The sequence below is a fragment of the Mangifera indica genome, chromosome 8, assembly GCF_011075055.1.
Source record: "Mangifera indica cultivar Alphonso chromosome 8, CATAS_Mindica_2.1, whole genome shotgun sequence".
NCBI lineage: Eukaryota > Viridiplantae > Streptophyta > Magnoliopsida > Sapindales > Anacardiaceae > Mangifera > Mangifera indica.
The window spans coordinates 2,540,372-2,558,839 of NC_058144.1; the positions used below are offsets into that span (position 1 = coordinate 2,540,372).

The window sequence follows — 18,468 nt, forward strand, 5'->3', positions numbered from 1 at the left end:
TAATTTTTTTTTTTTTTTGAGATTTCGATTACCGAAGAAATAAAAACCTAATTTCAAATTGCATTTTATTGATAATTTATTATATGGAGTGAACATGTTTGACTAATCAAATCAAGACCAAAAAAATAAAGAAAAGCAAGTCATATGTCTGGAAAACTAACGCAAATTTTAATTTTGATATAAAATGGTAGAGCAAATGATGAATAATAAATAAGACAATGGTGCCCATAAATAGCCAAGACATGATACTGTATGCATAGCATATTATATATAATATCTATAATTATAATATATGCTGTATTTAGACATAGAAACTTTGAATATGTTACACAATATATCCATTATTTTGATTTTTCAAATTTCCATAAGGACCCCCCCCCCCCCCCCCCTTTCAGAAATGGATCATATTTACTAAATATAAATGTTATATGCATTTTATAATATGATCATCTGAATCTAAAGTCATGGCCAGCACTTTAATTTTTTTCCAAATAAAAAGGATTTGTATTGTTTTTTGGTAGGGCATCTACATAGACAGAGTCATGCCAAACATGCAGAAGGCACCAACCATGCCCTCTGCCTTGGTATTGCTGACTAAACCAAATCCACTTGACCATAATCACCCATTTGTTTTGTTTTTCAACGCTAATAATAAATTAATTTTTATTTTTTTTTATGTTTATAGTTAGTGAAAATAATAATAATATTGATTAATTATTATATTTTGAAGAAAAAAAAGTGGGTGAAATGAAGTGGGCATATTCAACCAAAGTCTAAGCCCAAAATTTTTTTTATTTAATATTTAAATATTTTAAAAATAATCTTATTTTTAATTCAAAAAATTTAATTATTATCATTCGAATATTTAATTAAAACTTTATAAAAGAAACAAAACTGTAAGCTAGGGCAAGGATGACAATTAAATTATTAAAATAATTCTCAAAGTCTAATTTGATTCCCCCGACCTTCCAAACCACTCTCTAATTAAAAATTAACATTAATTGATTGTAATTAAATCAAAGTGGGGAGTTTTTGTTTTTATTTTTATTTTCATTAAAAAATAAAATAAAATAAAAGGTGGTGAATCGGTTCTCTTTTCCGAATCCACTTATGTAATGTTGTGTTAGTTGATAATTACTTGCCAAAAGGTCATAGGTTTTGACAATTAATGTGGCATAGATCATGATTGATTGTAATTATGTCCAAACCCATTTAAGATTTAATATTTAATTGGGAATTTATTTTTAAGCTTTTCCAATCACATCAAAATGATCATGAAACCGGAAGCATTCGAAATCAAAACCCATATGAATTATTTCTTTAGCTAGAAACAATGGAAATCTCATTTTCCCATCATTTTGTTCTTGCTTTTTCAACTTCATGTGGATTTGTAACTATAGGTTATAAATAATTTTATTGCTATTTTTCTTGTCATATAAGTCAAGAAAATAAACTAATGCGATTTACATATAGCAGTTGAAGAAGAAGACAGGACATTGTGATTTTTAATGTGATATCAAACTGTAGAAAAGAACAAAATTTATGATCTCAGTTTTCACATTCTTACTGTTGTCAACTTCCGCAGTCTCCGCTTTGTGACAACTCGAAGGGCAGCCATGAATGATGAAATCTAGACCTAATCCACAAACCCAAGTCAGTCAAAATACGTGGAACTCACTTTCAGTGGCTTCAAAAACAGATTGGAAATCTTAGCACTTGATTTTCTGGATCAAATGCTAATAGTTCAATGAAAAAACGTGACTGCAAATGTGGATCAGCTAGTCCTTGGAATACAAATTGAAAGATGCCGGAATTGTCATGGCAACTTAACAGATAAAAATGAGCAAGTCCCTGTTGTAGGAATAAATTGCATGCAAATGGGTCAAACTTGGTGCACCCACCTCACAAGTTGATTTGTATTATTAGTCAATTTCAACTTGTCTAAGTTCCTCCCTTCAATTGTTCGATAAAATGCTAGAAATTCTATCCCTACTGATCCATTCTTCCCCTTTCTTTTTCTTGGTTTAACAGAGCCAACACCATCAACCATAGATTGCGGAACCCATGACATTGGCCTCCGCGACACCACTTTTCATAAAGTTGTACTGTTGTAAACTTGTCACTTGTAGCACTGAGATTACTTCGAATCTTTAACCATTTTCCTGAAAAGTAATATTATATATATACAATTTGTTCAATCATATAATAATTTATTATCTAAATACTCAATTAAATAATTAAAATTAGATATACATAGTTTTATTATTTTTGAAAATATGATTTAAGTATTTAACCAGTACCTAATTGACACAGTATTCTTTACCTCTCAAGAGTAACGGACTGGCCAGAATCCCTTGTTCTCTCTCTAATTTTTCAAACAACTGAAACCAATATATGAAACCCGAGGCTGAGCTTTGACTAGGAACCAAATTATAGTTTCCATTATAAAACACAGCTGTCACTACACACCAATAAGCCAATAAGGTTAATGACCGTGCAGAGATTCGTTAATCACTTTTTGTGCTGCTTCCCGGATGCATGCAAGGTTGATTTTTATCTCATTACAGAGTCTGCCTTCGACTAAGCGAACAGGCAACCAGAGCTTTGGCTTTACATCAACTAAATATGAGAGAGTAGTCCGAAATTCTTGACAGGAGGAGGAAGTACTCTCTTTGCTTTTTCCTCTACTGAACTGCACAACCCATCAGATTTTTGAATCCATTAGTTGCTTAATTAAAAGACACTAAATCTCATTAAAGTATCTGCAGTGTAAGCTCTGTCAAGCATAAAATTTCCTGTTCATATATTCCATAGTTATTACATTGGCTGACTATAATACATAGTTGCAATTAAAATGTGCAAAACTTTACACATTTTAAACCTGATTCAAGCTTAAATCATGGTTCTCCGGATTGGACTCAGCTATGCCATTTACAAAAACAGTGATTGTGAGTGTTCCAGACCACAAATAAAAGTCGTGGCTCGGAATTCAAAATTTAAATCAAAACTTTTCTTGACAACCTGTAGACAAAAAATATCCTACCTGCTCAAGCGACCACCGTCCTTCAAAAAATTGAAAGTCACCTTCAATCATCTTAAATTCAACGTCACGTTTTTTCCCAAATGGGAGATTCTCAAGATCCTTCTCATAGCAATCCAAAATTCCTTTGGCATTGAATTTCAGCCCAAATGGCAAATCTTGCTGTCCAATCTGTTGAAAGAATGTACTGTCAGGATAAACTCCAAGATGAAGGACAATAGTAATTAATATTTAGGAGAGGTTCTTGGTCATAATCCAACACCAACTCTGTGCACGTAAGGCATATTAGATTCCAATTATGAGTGTGGGTATTTATATCCAGAGACACAAGTGCGAAGTTTTTGCACAAACATACACACCCCCATAAAAGAGAGAGAGATGAAGTCATGTCTAAGTTACACTGGAACTAGAAGTTGACACCTTTGATGGACCTAAAACAACAATAGACCATTCAAGAATGATATTCTTGAGATATATGTTGTTTTATTCATATGTTTGCATATTTCTAGTACCAGAGCATTAATGGACACATGTTTCTCATGGAAAAGTGAGTCTATGTCCCTCATAGGCAGTTAACATCCCAATCTCAAAACATCAGAAAGTGCCACTCTCACGCTCTCTTGTGAAAAGAAAGGTTTCTCAAGTAACTTCCAGACCTATGGAGCCCTTTCCAACAATTAACAAGGATACACGTTGATCATAGCAGGCTAGCAGCAGGATTTCTGGCTTTCTGTTTAATGGCTTTCATGACTTCCAAATGAAGCTGACTACAAAGTCAGGTCAGAGGATTTCATCTTTCTTCCCACACAGGCATGAATGTTCTCTATAATTGGATCTTTTAATCGCAAATTGATGCATTCTCCTGTCTCTTACCTCTTTGATTTTGTTAACAATATCTAGCATATTGAATAAAATAAAGAATATAAAAAGAAACTTGTCATGTCCTTAGCACAGACAACGACGCGCATGAACTCCAGTCAAAAAGAAAAGAGTAAAAGCCCAACACCAAAAGCCAAAAATTAAAAAACCCTCATAAATAGAACTCCACTGTCACTCATACAAAAGAAGTCCACCCAACTCGCAACGGCCACAGCAATTTGAACTTGCATAGATTGCTCAAATGATCATTGCAATCATAATTCAACAATCAAGATTTCGTCAGCCAAATTTAAAATAAACCGTAAAAAATCAAATAGTAAGAAATAAAATTACAAAATTGAATAATAAGAAATGATATCACAAAATTGTATGAGAAAGATATCATAAGAAAAACAAAACCTGATAAAGACGAGCGAAATTGCCTTTCTTTTCAACCAATTCACTGACAGCAAGACCAGGAATGATGTCAACCAATTTCTCGTAATCTGTCAAAATGTTCCACACTGTGTCGAGACTTGCGGCAATTTCAATGTTTGACCGAATTCGCCGCGAATTTCTCCCCAGCTTCTTTATTTCGATATATACGCCATCCCCAGAGAGCGATTCTGAGGCCTCATCTACCAAGACATAGCCATCATCGTCTGTATCTAATAAACTGTAATCATTGTTCGAACAATTACTGGGTTTGGGTTTGACTTGGCAGAGAAGAACACTGGAATAAACGGAGGTGTTGTGATTCAAAGAAGTGAGGAAAAATGTTGTACGAAAATTTGAAGTAGAAGTAGCTTGGGAGAAGAATGGATAAGAAGAGATGCGGAGCGAGAGTGGATAAGCGGGCATATTTTGTCCACCGCAACCACATTTCGTTGCTAGATTTCGTAATAGACGTAGAACACAACGCCAATCCAACGTCGTCAAATCGGACTCCGAGTCGTTGATGAAATGTAATTGACATCTGGCCTTCCACGTGTCTTGCGCCAAATTGGACCCCTCTGATTCTCCGAAAGCGCGGCTTTAGACTGAAACACGTAACCAGCAATTGTTTTTTTAGGCCAAAGGATTAAAACTCTAAAAATTTATTCTCCTAATTTTTAAAAGTTAAACTTTCATCCTTATTTTCAAAATTTACAATGTTAATATTTTATCTTTAAAATTTATCTCCTTTCTCCGATAATTACCATTCTAACTGATATTTTTCACCTATTTTTTAGATTCAACCGTGAATAATAACCATCCACCATCAATAAAAATAACGAAACGTTATCCTTCGTTATATTGTCCAAATAACAAAGGACAACTTGACCAAACATTATCATTCATCGCCTCTTTCCAATTTGGTCAATGAAATATTGTCCTTCATTAAAGAAGATTGTTGGACGATCGTTGTTGGAGAAGATCAATGATCGAATTCCCTAAGTCATCCGAGATGAAATCTAGAAATAAAGGAAAAATAAATTTTCAAAGTTTAATAATAAGAGAAAATTATTAGTTTTTTAAATTAAAAGAGGAAATGATATACATTTTTAAGGTTTAATGATAAAATTATAATTTTAATAGTAATTAATTCATGAATAAGTTTTTGAATTTTTAAACTATTGTAAGTATTTTTTGAGATTTGACTAAAATTTGAGTGAAAAATATTTTTTAGATTTTTTTTTCCTTTTTCCTTGTAAAATTAAGGAAAATATATATGTTTTTGATTTTGAAAGACATGGAACACAATCACATTTTAAGGTCATTTTTGCGTAAAAATCGACTTGCAACTTGCAACATTTTAAAATTTTAAGAATCGGGTCGGCCAGACCCTGACACGGGCCTCATTAGGCCTAAAATACATATAAATGGGCCGAAAATATAAGAATGATGTTTAGCATGTAACCGGGCCGGTCTCGGCCAGCACATGGACACAGAGACGAGGTTCGAGGGCCCTGCCTGACCTGAATGTGGTCCGGCGGATGTTTCGAAGCCTCTTCGCAGAACACAACGCCAAGCGCATATATCTATATAAAGCGAACGTAACGCCGCTTTCCCCCTTTGTTTTACCAAGTTTTTATCCAAAACCAAAGCCTTCTAGAACACTTATCTGAAAACAGAACCTCTGTTATGGCTTCCACCTTCTGTATGCAAACGCTGCACAACACTGCCCTCATTTTCCAGGTTAGTTCTCCATCCTCACATCCCTCACTCTACATGAATTATTCTAATAGGAAGCAATGCAAGAAATAGTATATAGAGAGATAGATAGATTACCTTGGGCCACAGTGATGCTAGCTTCTTGAATAGCCATGGAAACCTTGACGAGCACCCAAACATTACATATAGTTGAATTAAATGATGAAACTTGATCTCCTACGCCAGGTTGCTTGCATAAACAAACACTATATATTCAGATTTACTCAACTAATGCTTGATTTGTGCTGGTGAGTGGCTCTTTTAATTTCTGTAATGGTTTCAAACTGTAGGGCAGTTATAACCAAGATGTCTCAAATGTGAGAATGCCACATATGATGTGCACCAGCACAAATTCACAGTCGCGCTATGCCCCAGCTTTGATTCTGAGTTCTTCAGGAAGAGCATTGACATCAAGATTGCACTATGCATCAAGCTTTCCTGCAATGCAGCTTTCTAAAGCTCCTTCTGTTAAGTGCCAGAGAATGATGTGTGTCAATGCAATGGCAGAAGTTAGTAATTCCATACAAACTGTTTGCTTTTCAATTCGGTCATGAAAATCTTCAAAGCCTTTCCAAATCAATTGAAGAAAGAGTTTTGACAGAAAAACACTATGATCATTTAAGGTTTCAGCATTAATTGTAAAAGGAAAAAAAAAGAAAGGCAAAATATCTTATCCTGTGACATCTTGTGCTATCTAAATCTAAAGTTACCTTATGTTGGTAACTGTCATTTGCTGGTGTTTCAGTTTTCTCGCTAGACTAATAGGCATGATTAAAGAACAGGAATTGGGAAGTTGTTTCTATTTTCTGTTGGTGCATTTTTCAACATCATAATGCCTACATAGTTAATCTGAATTTTTTATAGAACAAGTACACATTTCCTTGAAACATCTTGGCAATTTTTCCATATTTAATTTAGAATTATGTGAATATAATGATGTTGGTTTCCTATAGCCTGTCTTAATGTTGTGTTGATCATGTCTTAGGTCTAAATTTACTTGCATGATTATGTGATTTTAGGATTTAGAGCTGCAAGCGAAAGTGACAACTAAGTGCTTCTTCGATGTAGACATTGGAGGTGAACCTGCTGGTAGGATTGTAATGGGCCTTTTTGGAGATGTTGTTCCAAAAACTGTTGAGAACTTCCGTGCTTTGTGCACAGGTAAACTTTGCTCGCACTATTATCCTATATTTGGAGTAATTTTTTTAGTTCTTGCTTGGCTCTACATTTAGAAGATCTATATAAAATCTTCATGCAGGAGAAAAAGGATATGGTTACAAAGGTTGTTCCTTCCACCGAATCATCAAAGATTTCATGATTCAGGGAGGAGACTTCACAGAAGGAGATGTAAGCTCTTGTCCTACGTACCTCCCTCTCTCCTTTTGTGGTCACTTCAACAGATATTTACTTTACCAAGCAGCCCTTAGCAGAAATTTTTTGCTATTTTTCTCTGGCTTCAGGGAACTGGAGGGAAAAGTATCTATGTTTCCAGTTTTGAAGATGAGAGCTTTGCCTGTAAGTCTATAGGAATTGTCAGCATTGTGCTTCAATTTTTTTCCCTGCCCTCCCTTCCCTTAGACCTTCCTGACTGTTAATAAATTAATGTCCCTCTTTGCAGTAAAACATACTGGACCTGGAGTGTTGAGTATGGCCAATGCAGGTCCTAATACTAATGGAAGCCAATTTTTCATTTGCACTGTGAAGGTTGGATAGTAGCTGCTTCCTTGTTCCTTTTTTACTATTATTATTATATCTTTAATTTCACTATTTACACTCTGAAACCAATTTGATTACCCTTACTAAACTGTAGTATCAGAAATTTTGTTCTCTAGTAATCTTCGAAGATCTAAATTCATCCCTTGAAAGGTTGAAATGTTTAGTAGCCTGTTTGTTGTTGTTATAAGAGGAACAGATTTGATGACAGCCATCCAACAATTTTATAACAATATTGTGATTTTTTTGTTTTTTTGATATTCTTAAATAGTTTACAGATATTACTTAATTATGGTATTCATAATAAGCAATAATAAGTATACAGGCACAATAAAATTATCATAGGGGGACATATGATACCCCGTTATTGTGCTGAGTGGCTGTGATGATGGTATGTCACCCAGAATAAAGGTAGTAAAAGGGAGTAGGGCTCTAATCTTTGACATCTTGCCAAAGATATGTGTTTGGTTGCTGAGGAGCTGGAAAAGTCTATTTTTCTTTCTTTTTGGCATTGAAATAACCTAGCAGAGATTTTTGAAGGGTTTTAAGTAGTGTTAAAGAGGGGTCAAATAAATAAAAGATATAATTTCTTAAGTTCTGCCATTTTAGGAGATTCTGTTAATAGCCATTTTTTATGTTCCTCCTCTACACATGAATGGGCAAACACAACTTATTTGAAAAATTTTCACTGGTCTTTTTTTTTTTTTTTGGTTAACTGGAGACCCTGTCCGTATTTGTTGGATGGGTAAACCCAGAATCTAGTGACCAGACCTATAATTACTGTACTAGGTAATTCAAGGTTTCACAAACATGACAGAGGCTTGAACAATTTTCACTGGTCTTGTGTTTACTGTTATGCATCCGTCTTGATTTGTTGCTGATGTAGTTAGCATAGATTGGTAGTTCGATTCAAGCTCATGGTGTATTTATGGTGGCTGACCTTGTCTACTGTCACCTTATAATATTTTTGGTTGTGCAATAACACCACTCAATCCTCTTGTGCTCTTGAATATTTGAAATTTCTATAAAGATCGTTGTTTAGGGAAACTTGGTTAACTTCTGGCTAGATTTTTTGGCTTTTATTGTAATGTTAATTTACTTATTGCAGACACCATGGTTGGATAACCGGCATGTTGTGTTTGGAGAAGTTATTGATGGAATGGATGTTGTTTGTAAACTTGAATCTCAAGAGACAAGCAGGTCAGACTACCCTCGGCAGCCATGCAGAATTGTCAACTGTGGTGAGCTACCAATAGATGGTTGATCAGCCTGCTTCTTTATCAGGCCGACATCCAATGAATAAATTTTTTATCTTTATAAAGAAAAAAATTCACCATTTCTTTGCCGGGCATGGACTTCTAGTGCAGTTTTGCATCTAAAGCTTCGCCCATTTTTGTTGGGGGCATGTCCTACGGTACTCTTGAGACTTATCATATAGGTGAATTATTGTTAGATTGAATGCATATGCACAAACTCTGACTGTATTACATTTTGATTTAACAGACTCTTACTATAGCAATTTCAAACTTGTTTTTTTTTTTTTTTTTTAAATTAATATAATTTCATTATCGGCTTTTTGTTCCATTATTCTGGACTGGATACATGGTGCATATATAACATAAAGCCACATAACAATAAATCTGGATTTTCTGGAGTGAGAAATTAAAGCTAGGCACGGACTGCAGTTCCGACTGAAGTGGGCTGGATAACCTGCTGAAGCTGCTCTGCCTCAGCTTCCCATATTTCAGGAATTGCTTCTTTGATGTTGTGGATGCTGCTCAGGGCATAATCGGCTCCAGCCACCAATTCTGAGGCACCGACCTGCGTGAGCGTAGCGATCTCGAGTGTTAATCATATTACCATGAGAGTAATTAATGAGAAAAATTAAATGATATATACTAATACAAGTAGCTAATTGCTGCAACGTTTCACAACAAAATCCGAGCTTACAATAACTGTGTGAAGGCCTGCTGCTTTTCCGCTTGCAATGTTCCGAGCGCTATCATCAAAAAAATTCTGCCAGCAAAAATGTATAATTTCTATTGATGATTTTCCGGATATTTGTAAGTAAAGTTGAGGGAAATAATATTTACTGTTCTCTGTGGGTCAATATTCGCGATCCGAATTGCAGCTTCTATAGCTTCCAGGGAGGGTTTACAGAGGATTCTTGGCTTGGAGCTGGTACTATTATCATCAATCACGTCTGTGGTAAGATTTTGGTCTTGATCTTCTCCAGCAAGAAGTGTATTATCATTTAATGCATCGAAATTATCAATGGGTTCAGGAGGAGGAGCGTTCAGAGTTTCAAAGCATACGATGCCTTCAAAACAATCTTCCAGCCCCAGCCTACTCAGAACTTGAACTGTGTGCGCCTGATCAGAGTTGGTGAATATCTGAAAATACTAATATATATTTCATAATTGCCCATAGTTGAAGAAATTATGTCTTCTGGTTAAGATGAGGAAAGTAGAAGTTGAGATATACAATTTTACGCTGTGGCATGGATAGTAGCAGGTTCCTGAGCACTGGATCGGGCTTCAGTTTCTCATATGGTAATTTTCCATGAACGTAAGCATGGAACTCATCGTTGTCAAATTCGTAACCAAGAGCCTGAAAGCCAATAACAAGACTTGTAAATTTCCATGAACAGTGAAAATTAATTTACAGAATATCCTTAAAAAAAAAAAAAAGAAACAAAACAAAGAATTTAGCACAATTCTCATCACCTTTAGACCGGCCATTGTCGTTCCATGTTCTCGGTACAATTCCAAGCACATTCTTGGTACATCTTTTTCATCTATATTCAAGTGCTTCAACATGAACTCTACAGTCAAAATATGTCAGCCTTATTAGCTGCGTATTCAAAGAGGTGTCAATGTCATCTCAACAAGTTCTTGTTTATATTATACCTTCTATGTTTTTGCGGCAAGCCAAGTTAAGGCCTGAACTCAGCGGGTATAAAGTGTCATCCAGATCTGCAGAACATGTTAAACCTCACAAATTATTGCCTGCTCAAACCGATGATAAATGAGATTGAAGTAACGTACCGAAGAGCAAGCATTCATAATTGGCTTTGGCAGTCCTCCCCACAGCATCCATCTGCAAGACTGAACCTGTAGAGAAGGTTCCACAAGAACTAAAGGTTAGCCAATTTTCAGACAAAAATCCTTGTTTCTCCAAGTTTAAAAGGATAGCATATTCATCAGATTTCAGTTATGTAATGAGGGTTGATGAAAGCAATGAAGCCCATCTGTATCAACTGCAGAACTATTAAAAAATAATCTGGAAAACACTGCTATAAAATATATTATATAGTCTAAAAATTATTAAAAAGAAAAAACTGTATGGTGCGACAACCTTCACTAGTACAATGACTATAACTGCTCTGATGAACAACCAATGGTGGCTGAGAGCCAATTTATATGAATTGAGTAACCTGCCCATTTGAGGAATGTGGGAAATGATGTCAACAACTGCTGATGTGGTAAGCATAGTGGTTCACTTTACTATAATTCTGACTTATCTATTACTATTCTGCCTTCTGTTATCCGTCAATTTCTGGGATTTTAAGAGCCTTTGGAAACTTTGTCATCCCATTAATTTACAGAAATCAAGCTGTTTGATTTCAACTTAAAAAATATGCAACAAAGAAACTGGGAATTGATGCCAAATGGAAGTGGGTGAGATGATGGAGAAGTGGGTTTGGGGGATGAGGTTTATTCTTTCTTTTCAAGGGTATATGGAATAAGACCAGAACGCTCATTGCTGGTAAAACATGATATCAGAATATAATATTCCTTGTGGAATACAGCAAATTGCTTCTCTGTTTCAGATTCTGATGAATTAAAATCTCTGTATGCAGACAAGGCATCATTCTACTGATGATGAAACTGGCAAGCAGATGCCAGTATTATTCTTTTCTCACAACTCTTTAAATAACTTTCGTATATCTTTATGCAGAATTTTATTTAAGCGGTCCAATATTGAAGAAATCAAATTGTTGGACGTGCTTAGGAGAAGTTGATAGAGAGGAGTGGAATCATTGCTAGATGGCCAAATTACTGCTTCTCACCTAAGGTTTGAACGGATAATTTTCCACCCTTTAAATTTTAAAAAACTAAATTTTCATATATAATTCGCTTGTGTTATTGAATTAGTTAAATTTTTCTAAAAATAATTATTTTACATTTTTATTAAGATTACAAACTTATTACCAACCTTTCATATAAATATAAAATTACCAATATACCTTTGTCAAAATGATAATTTATTATTTAGACTTTTAAAACATATCAAAACTTTAACTAACTTTAAAATATTATAATTTGGTCAGTTTTTTTGGAATGTGACTTTTATTTTCAAAACTTCTTAAGGTATACAAAATTTTTTAAAAATTCAAATGCACCCCTAAACTTTTTTTTTGAATTTTTAAAACCTCTTGAATTCATTAACAACTTTAATATTTTTAAAAATTTTAAGTTGCTTCTTAAACTTTTGAAAAGAGAGAATAAAAAATTAAGGGAAACATAAAAATAAAAAAATAAGAGAAAATAAAAAAACATATATAATATAGCTTTAATGCCTTTTTATTTAATAAAATTTATTAACATAAATGTATAATAGATGAGAATTTAATTTTTTAAAATTTAAAAGATAAAAATTTATTATTTCAACTATCTTTAAGAAAGAAATACCCGTTCGGTTTTGTTAGACCCATCAACTATCCAGTCTAATCCAAAGGTGTGACCCTGAGGAAACCCAATTATACTATTGGGTTAGTGAATCGGCCCATTAGTTAAACCAACCTATCTGTTTACTTTAGAAGCCCTGTCAATACTATTTTAATTGGGCTGTTTAGCGATTAGGCTGGAGTCGCCGGGCTACATCTATAGCGCGACGACTCCGCGGCTCGCCTAATACTTTGTATTTGTAATTGTAAATTGGTGGATGGGACAAGCTCTACGTATTCCCAATTTCTGCCCTGCCTTTTCTGGTCGTACACAATACTTTGTGTTCAAGATTCATCCATCAAAATTTCTTTTTGGTTTTTGAATTTTCTATGATTCACGTATATAACACTTGCAAGTTGTAAGAATCCAAAGATTAATTTAAAATCGAAGAAATAAGAGTAAGCAAATTTCAAATTTCTATTTGACACCATTTGCGCGCGCCACCAATGAGTTGGGTTAACCACCTGGGCAGGCTTGTCAACGGTGTCTCTTTGGTGGCCAAAGAGATCGCCAATCGTTCCCAAGCAATCGAGATTGCAAGAACCAGAGATTTCGAAACCCTAATTACTTCATCAATTAAGAAAGTTATAGTTACGGCCACCGACATTTCGGGGCTGACTAAAGGGACGGCTCACGAGGTTTCCAACCCTAAGACTAAAGAATCAGTAGTTTATTTTAATAGTTATGCTGATGTGGCCGATGTCACAGGTCCTCCGCAACAACTACGGAATGGTGAAAAAGAACGTGGTGTTGATGAATATGTATCATCTACTAGCGGTCTTTCCTCTGACTCGGAGAAATCGGAATCTGAAGTTACTGATTATTCTGTAGAGAAAGAAAGTTCTGTTAGAGAATGTAATTCCAATAATATGGGTCCTACGATCAATGTTGATGGTAGGGGAGAAGTTCAGGTGGCGCCAGAGAAGAGGCGAAGGCCGAGAGAAAGGAAAGTTCCTTCCACGCCTTTTTCTAGATTAATTGGGTGAGTTTCCTTCTTGTTTCTAATGGTTTTTTTTTTTTTAAATTTGCAGTTATTATCATTGGCGAAATTAACGTATTTCGAGCTTAAGTAAATGAAATATAGAGACATCAATTTTAATTTCTGGGGAAATGGCTAATGCCATCAATTTTATTTTCAAGCTTGAGGAAAATTGGTTTAGAAAGGACATTTTTATTTTAATAGCAGTTGAGAAAATCATTAAGCATGCTGTTGTATATTCTTATTCATGGACATAAACTTTAAATTTTATGCCTAATTAGCTTTATAAAAATCTCTAAAGGTTTGCTGGTCTAGGAGCTGGTCTTGCATGGGGAACAATTGAGGAATCAACCAAGAGGATTGTCTATGGTACACCAAGCTCACAAGAAAAGCAATCTGCACTTTCACCATTTTTATCTGATAAAAATGCGGAACGCTTAGCTCAGGCACTATGTAGAATGCGTGGAGCAGCACTCAAGATAGGGCAGATGTTGAGCATACAGGATGAATCTCTTGTACCTGCTCCGGTAGGTTAGATGTATATCGTTGGTTTATCTGTATAATTAATTATTGAGGTACATAATATTATAGAAGGATCTTACTGGTTTTAACCAGCAAGTGTCCTCTTGAATTTCTTGTAGATTTTACTATATACTTCTTTAATTTCTTAAGTTTAAATATAAATTATAAGCACTTCTAGCTGAAGAAGTTCAAATTCCTGCATTTCTCCAGCTTTATGCTTATTACAAAGTGTAAAGTGTAAATCTTAGGACACGATTTAAGCATTTCAACAGCAGCTTAATGCTCTAATATAAATATGTAATGTTGGGTTTATGGTATGAGCTATCAATTTGTTATTTCTATATTATCTACTTCACTAAACATCTGGGTATTACCATTGTTCTGACATCTTTCATTGTTCTCTATAGATCTTAGCTGCCCTGGATATTGTTCGTCAAGGTGCTGATGTAATGCCAAAATGGCAGCTGAACCAGGTTTTGGATTCCGAATTAGGTCCTGATTGGCAGTCCAAGTTGACTAGTTTTGATTATGAACCAGTGGCTGCTGCAAGTATAGGCCAGGTGATGCATCATGTCTCTGTTTTCATTGAGCTGTGTAACATCCTTGTCTGCCAATTTTTCCAAGTCCCTATATGTGCAACATGAAAAGTTCAAGAAAGTTTTTCTAGCTACATGCTTTGAAAAAGGGTTTGGATATATACATCAGTTAGATGGGTGTTGTTTCTATCGATGCTTTGATATAGTCAGAATAAATAATTTAATGAATCTCTAGAATTTAAGGCCTTTCCTTCCCCTTCTTCTTTGAACTTTATTTAGTCTCATTTATAGTTCTTTTTCCTTTTTCTCAGTTTTGATGGTAGTTGGTGGTGGTTTAATTTTTCACATCCATTTTTTTGAAAAAAATTATATTTATCAGTATCTGAAACACTATTACTTAATCTTGACCTCACAGTAGTGGAAACAATTGTAGGTCCACCAAGCTGTCACGAAGGATGGTATGCAAGTTGCAATGAAAATACAATACCCTGGAGTAGCAGATAGCATTGAAAGTGACATTCAGAATGTAAAAATATTGTTAGACTATACAAATCTAATTCCAAAGGGACTTTATCTTGACAGTGCTATGAAGGTACGTAACTGCATGGTTATGGTGTGCTGCTTGCTACTCTTAAGCTGTTACTGTTATTATGGCATATGTGAAGTGGCTTGATAGGATTTATTAATATTCTTATTAACTCACATTATCTGTAGTCCTCAAATCTTGTTAAGATTGCTTAATATGCTTATGACCATGTCTCTTGTCTGTTCCTACACTCATTTCTGATTTATGTGCTTCTAGTCCATATGTATATATCCCTCTCATTCCCTAAACAGGATGCATACTCACTTATTGGAGGTTATATGATGAAAATTAATGAATGGTTATACTCAGGCTCATGAACATTATAAATTTATTATTGAGATGTTCAAATTTCTTGCTTTTGTGCATAGGTAGCTAAAGAAGAATTATCTCGTGAATGTGACTATGAGCTAGAGGGAGCAAATCAGAAACGGTTTCGTGATATGCTTTCCAATTCAAAAGGGTTTTATGTTCCCATTGTTGTGGAGGATATTTCAAGCAAAAGAGTTCTAACTACAGAATTTGTTTCTGGTAATCATACTATATCATTTATATTGGTTGTTTTTCCTTAAATTATGAGTCATTGTTATCTGATTCCTAAAGCAATAGCATTTTGATCTTTGGTAATCCAAAATGTAGGACAGTTTCTGGCACTTGTGTAGAATTAATCTTTCATCCGTTGAGAACCAATGTTTTAAAACCTAGACCGACCTATAACCTAGACCAACTGATCTAACTAGAACCATTGATCAATTCAATTGAAGTTAAGACTAAAACTTGTTTTAACCATCAGATCAGATTGATATGAGGTTGAACCTAACAAATCACCTTAGGTCGTGGTTATACCATATAGTCAATTTAGTCATACTATCATGTTAACATTAACATTATTTATTTAAAATTAAGAATGAAGAAACTTGAACCCGAGATCGGGGTGTAGGGAGCTACAGGCATCGTTGGGTTGAAAACATTTATTGTTCAACATTATCCAATGAATAAATAATAAACCGTTCTAAAATTTTAATTATGTCATGTGGACTCATTTGGCCTGCTTGGCTAATCAGACCAGTCAATTGCAGACCGGACCTTCGAACAGGTCAAGGCGTAATCCGGGTTTGAAAACATTGTTGAGAACTTCTAATGGATTGAGGTTGATAAATGTGATGTGTTGAAATAGGAGACTTATCATTCTAGGATAGATCAATATTTCAATCTAATTCTCATCTAAATCATAGCTTTGTTTTATAGATATCTTTCTCTTTTTTCATCTTTGGAGATATTAATACATAAGATAAGTGTAGACCGGCCACTTGTTATGTTCATATGTAATTGGTTTGTCAGTCCACATTCTTGCTTATATTGCATGTAATTTGAGTTTGCCTAAAGTTGCCTAACTGGATTAAAACTTTATTTTTCTTTTCTTTTTTTTGTTTTTTTCCCTTTACTGTTTATTTTGTATGATATGCATTTAATTGTCAGTTTTACCATCACTCTTTTCTGTAATTGACACAATTCATCTACTGCACACAATATTTCCTTCTGTTTTCCACATTTAGTAGGTTAGCTTAGTATAATTTGAAAAAATCATTTAAATGTCTTTTTGGTTGAGAGTGATATTTACTGTTTACAGGTGTCCCAATTGATAAGGTGGTACAACTAAACCAGGAAACTCGTAATTATGTTGGGAGAAAGTTGCTGGAACTCACTTTAATGGAGCTGTTTGTCTATCACTTTATGCAGGCATGCTTTCTTCTCCTCTTGCCCACCTTGTCTTTAAACTTTATCAACAAATTACTTATTGTCCTTCCTTATTTCCTTTATTAAATTAGGTAAACTTTGGCCCATAATAAACAGATAGTACAGTACTTGTATGGTTGAGGCGTGTAAGGAATTGAAATTGATGTCATAATTGCTGTGGATGTTTTCAATTCTTTTTGGTGTATTCTATGAGTTTAATTTTCTTCGGTAACAAGTAATACCATTCCTCACAATCCATTTCATTTTTCCTCGTTTGCATGTGCTGATGCAGACTGATCCCAATTGGAGTAATTTCTTGTACAATGAGGCAACAAAAACGATCAATCTCATTGACTTTGGTGCAGCTCGAGAATATCCTAAAAGCTTTGTTGATAACTATTTAAGAATGGTAAATTCTCTTTCCTCAACACTTGAGCGCATGTGTTAGCAGAGTGCCAGTGATAGTAAGCTATAGTATATTTATTTGTATTGGCCAATAATTTAGGCTCCTTATAGATCTCTTGAGCCAAAGCACTCCTGCTACCGATTGGTCCTGCAGGAATGTGACATCAGCATATATTTCATTGACACCAGACTGAGAGATAGGTTTTCAGTGTCTTGGTGGATAAGGCTTTGGTCTCTAAATTGATTCTAGAAGGCTGGAATTTCAGTAGGTAGTTTAAATATAGTTTGGAGCTAAACTCACTAAGTGCTTCCACATGTATTTTGATTAGGTTCTGGCCTGCGCAAATGGTGACCGAGATTCTGTGATTGAGATGTCGAAGAAACTTGGGTTCCTAACGGGAATGGAAAATGAGATAATGTTAGAGGCTCATGTGCAGGCAGGTTTTATTGTGGGTTTACCATTCTCAAAGCCCGGTGGGTATGATTTCCGTGCCTCCAATATCACCCAAGGCATCTCAAACCTTGGGGCAACAATGCTGAGACACAGGCTCACTCCACCCCCTGATGAGGCATACAGTCTTCATCGGAAGCTTTCAGGTGCTTTCTTAGCTTGTATGAAGCTGGGGGCTGTTGTACCTTGTAGGGAACTTCTACTCGAAGTGTATGATGATTATCATTTCGGAGAAAATAACAGTGAGAAATTGTCAAGCGACTCATTTTCATAGGTATTTATTTTCAAGATTTTGATCGATTATTTTAGGTTTAATAATTTGGGATCAATTGTCTATCCCGCATTTTGTTTGAAATTATTTCATTGCCCCGTAATTGCGGTGGGCTGGCTGTTGTTTGCTCGGCATCCCCAATGTTTTTGCTTGGTTGGAAAAGGCCAAAATTTATTAATAAACTGAATGTACAATTTTTTTTAGACAAAGAATCCTTTATAATGGAATTATGTATACTTAATTTTGAGTATCTTATCCAAATGAGTGTTATCATATGTTATTATGTGATTGAATGATTTTAAATAAAAAATATTCGATCATATAATAATTTATCATTTGAATATTCAAGTAAATATATATAATCGTTCAAATTTTGAGAGTAAAATTTCACTATGGAAGAGCATCATTGACCCTTCTTTACCTTCTTGGGTTAGAGAGTTTGCTTGTGCG

At 34.8% G+C, this 18,468-nt stretch overlaps 4 protein-coding genes across 5 annotated transcripts; 2 read left to right on the top strand and 2 right to left on the bottom strand.

Annotated features, from left to right (window-relative positions):
• Window positions 1–2,413: 2,413 nt before the first annotated feature.
• LOC123224242 lies at window positions 2,414–4,821 on the bottom strand. The gene is made up of 3 exons (XM_044647850.1): window positions 4,319–4,821; window positions 3,044–3,211; window positions 2,414–2,692 (listed from the first exon to the last, which is right to left on the bottom strand). The coding sequence occupies exons 1-3, from the start codon at window positions 4,757–4,759 to the stop codon at window positions 2,486–2,488; spliced, it is 816 nt and encodes a 271-aa protein (XP_044503785.1). The 5' UTR covers window positions 4,760–4,821; the 3' UTR covers window positions 2,414–2,485.
• Window positions 4,822–5,914: 1,093 nt separating this feature from the next.
• LOC123222634 (peptidyl-prolyl cis-trans isomerase-like) lies at window positions 5,915–9,344 on the top strand. Its single transcript, XM_044645501.1, has 7 exons — window positions 5,915–6,076; window positions 6,382–6,600; window positions 7,111–7,252; window positions 7,350–7,438; window positions 7,552–7,606; window positions 7,710–7,795; window positions 8,913–9,344. The coding sequence occupies exons 1-7, from the start codon at window positions 6,023–6,025 to the stop codon at window positions 9,066–9,068; spliced, it is 801 nt and encodes a 266-aa protein (XP_044501436.1). The 5' UTR covers window positions 5,915–6,022; the 3' UTR covers window positions 9,069–9,344.
• Window positions 9,320–11,236, bottom strand: LOC123222633 (suppressor of disruption of TFIIS-like). Of its 2 annotated transcripts, none has more exons than XM_044645500.1 (8): window positions 11,162–11,236; window positions 10,852–10,917; window positions 10,714–10,779; window positions 10,531–10,628; window positions 10,289–10,414; window positions 9,898–10,197; window positions 9,755–9,820; window positions 9,320–9,625 (listed from the first exon to the last, which is right to left on the bottom strand). In XM_044645500.1, exons 2-8 carry the CDS (start codon window positions 10,901–10,903, stop codon window positions 9,473–9,475), a joined length of 861 nt encoding a protein of 286 aa, XP_044501435.1. In that variant the 5' UTR covers window positions 10,904–10,917; window positions 11,162–11,236; the 3' UTR covers window positions 9,320–9,472. The 2 variants fall into 2 exon arrangements, with proteins under 2 accessions (XP_044501435.1, XP_044501434.1); XM_044645499.1 differs by having other exon boundaries at window positions 9,898–10,206; window positions 11,162–11,234.
• Window positions 11,237–12,740: 1,504 nt separating this feature from the next.
• Window positions 12,741–18,227, top strand: LOC123223275 (protein ABC transporter 1, mitochondrial-like). Its single transcript, XM_044646415.1, has 8 exons — window positions 12,741–13,516; window positions 13,815–14,040; window positions 14,443–14,595; window positions 15,005–15,163; window positions 15,526–15,685; window positions 16,785–16,894; window positions 17,184–17,300; window positions 17,626–18,227. The coding sequence occupies exons 1-8, from the start codon at window positions 12,981–12,983 to the stop codon at window positions 18,019–18,021; spliced, it is 1,857 nt and encodes a 618-aa protein (XP_044502350.1). The 5' UTR covers window positions 12,741–12,980; the 3' UTR covers window positions 18,022–18,227.
• Window positions 18,228–18,468: the final 241 nt, after the last annotated feature.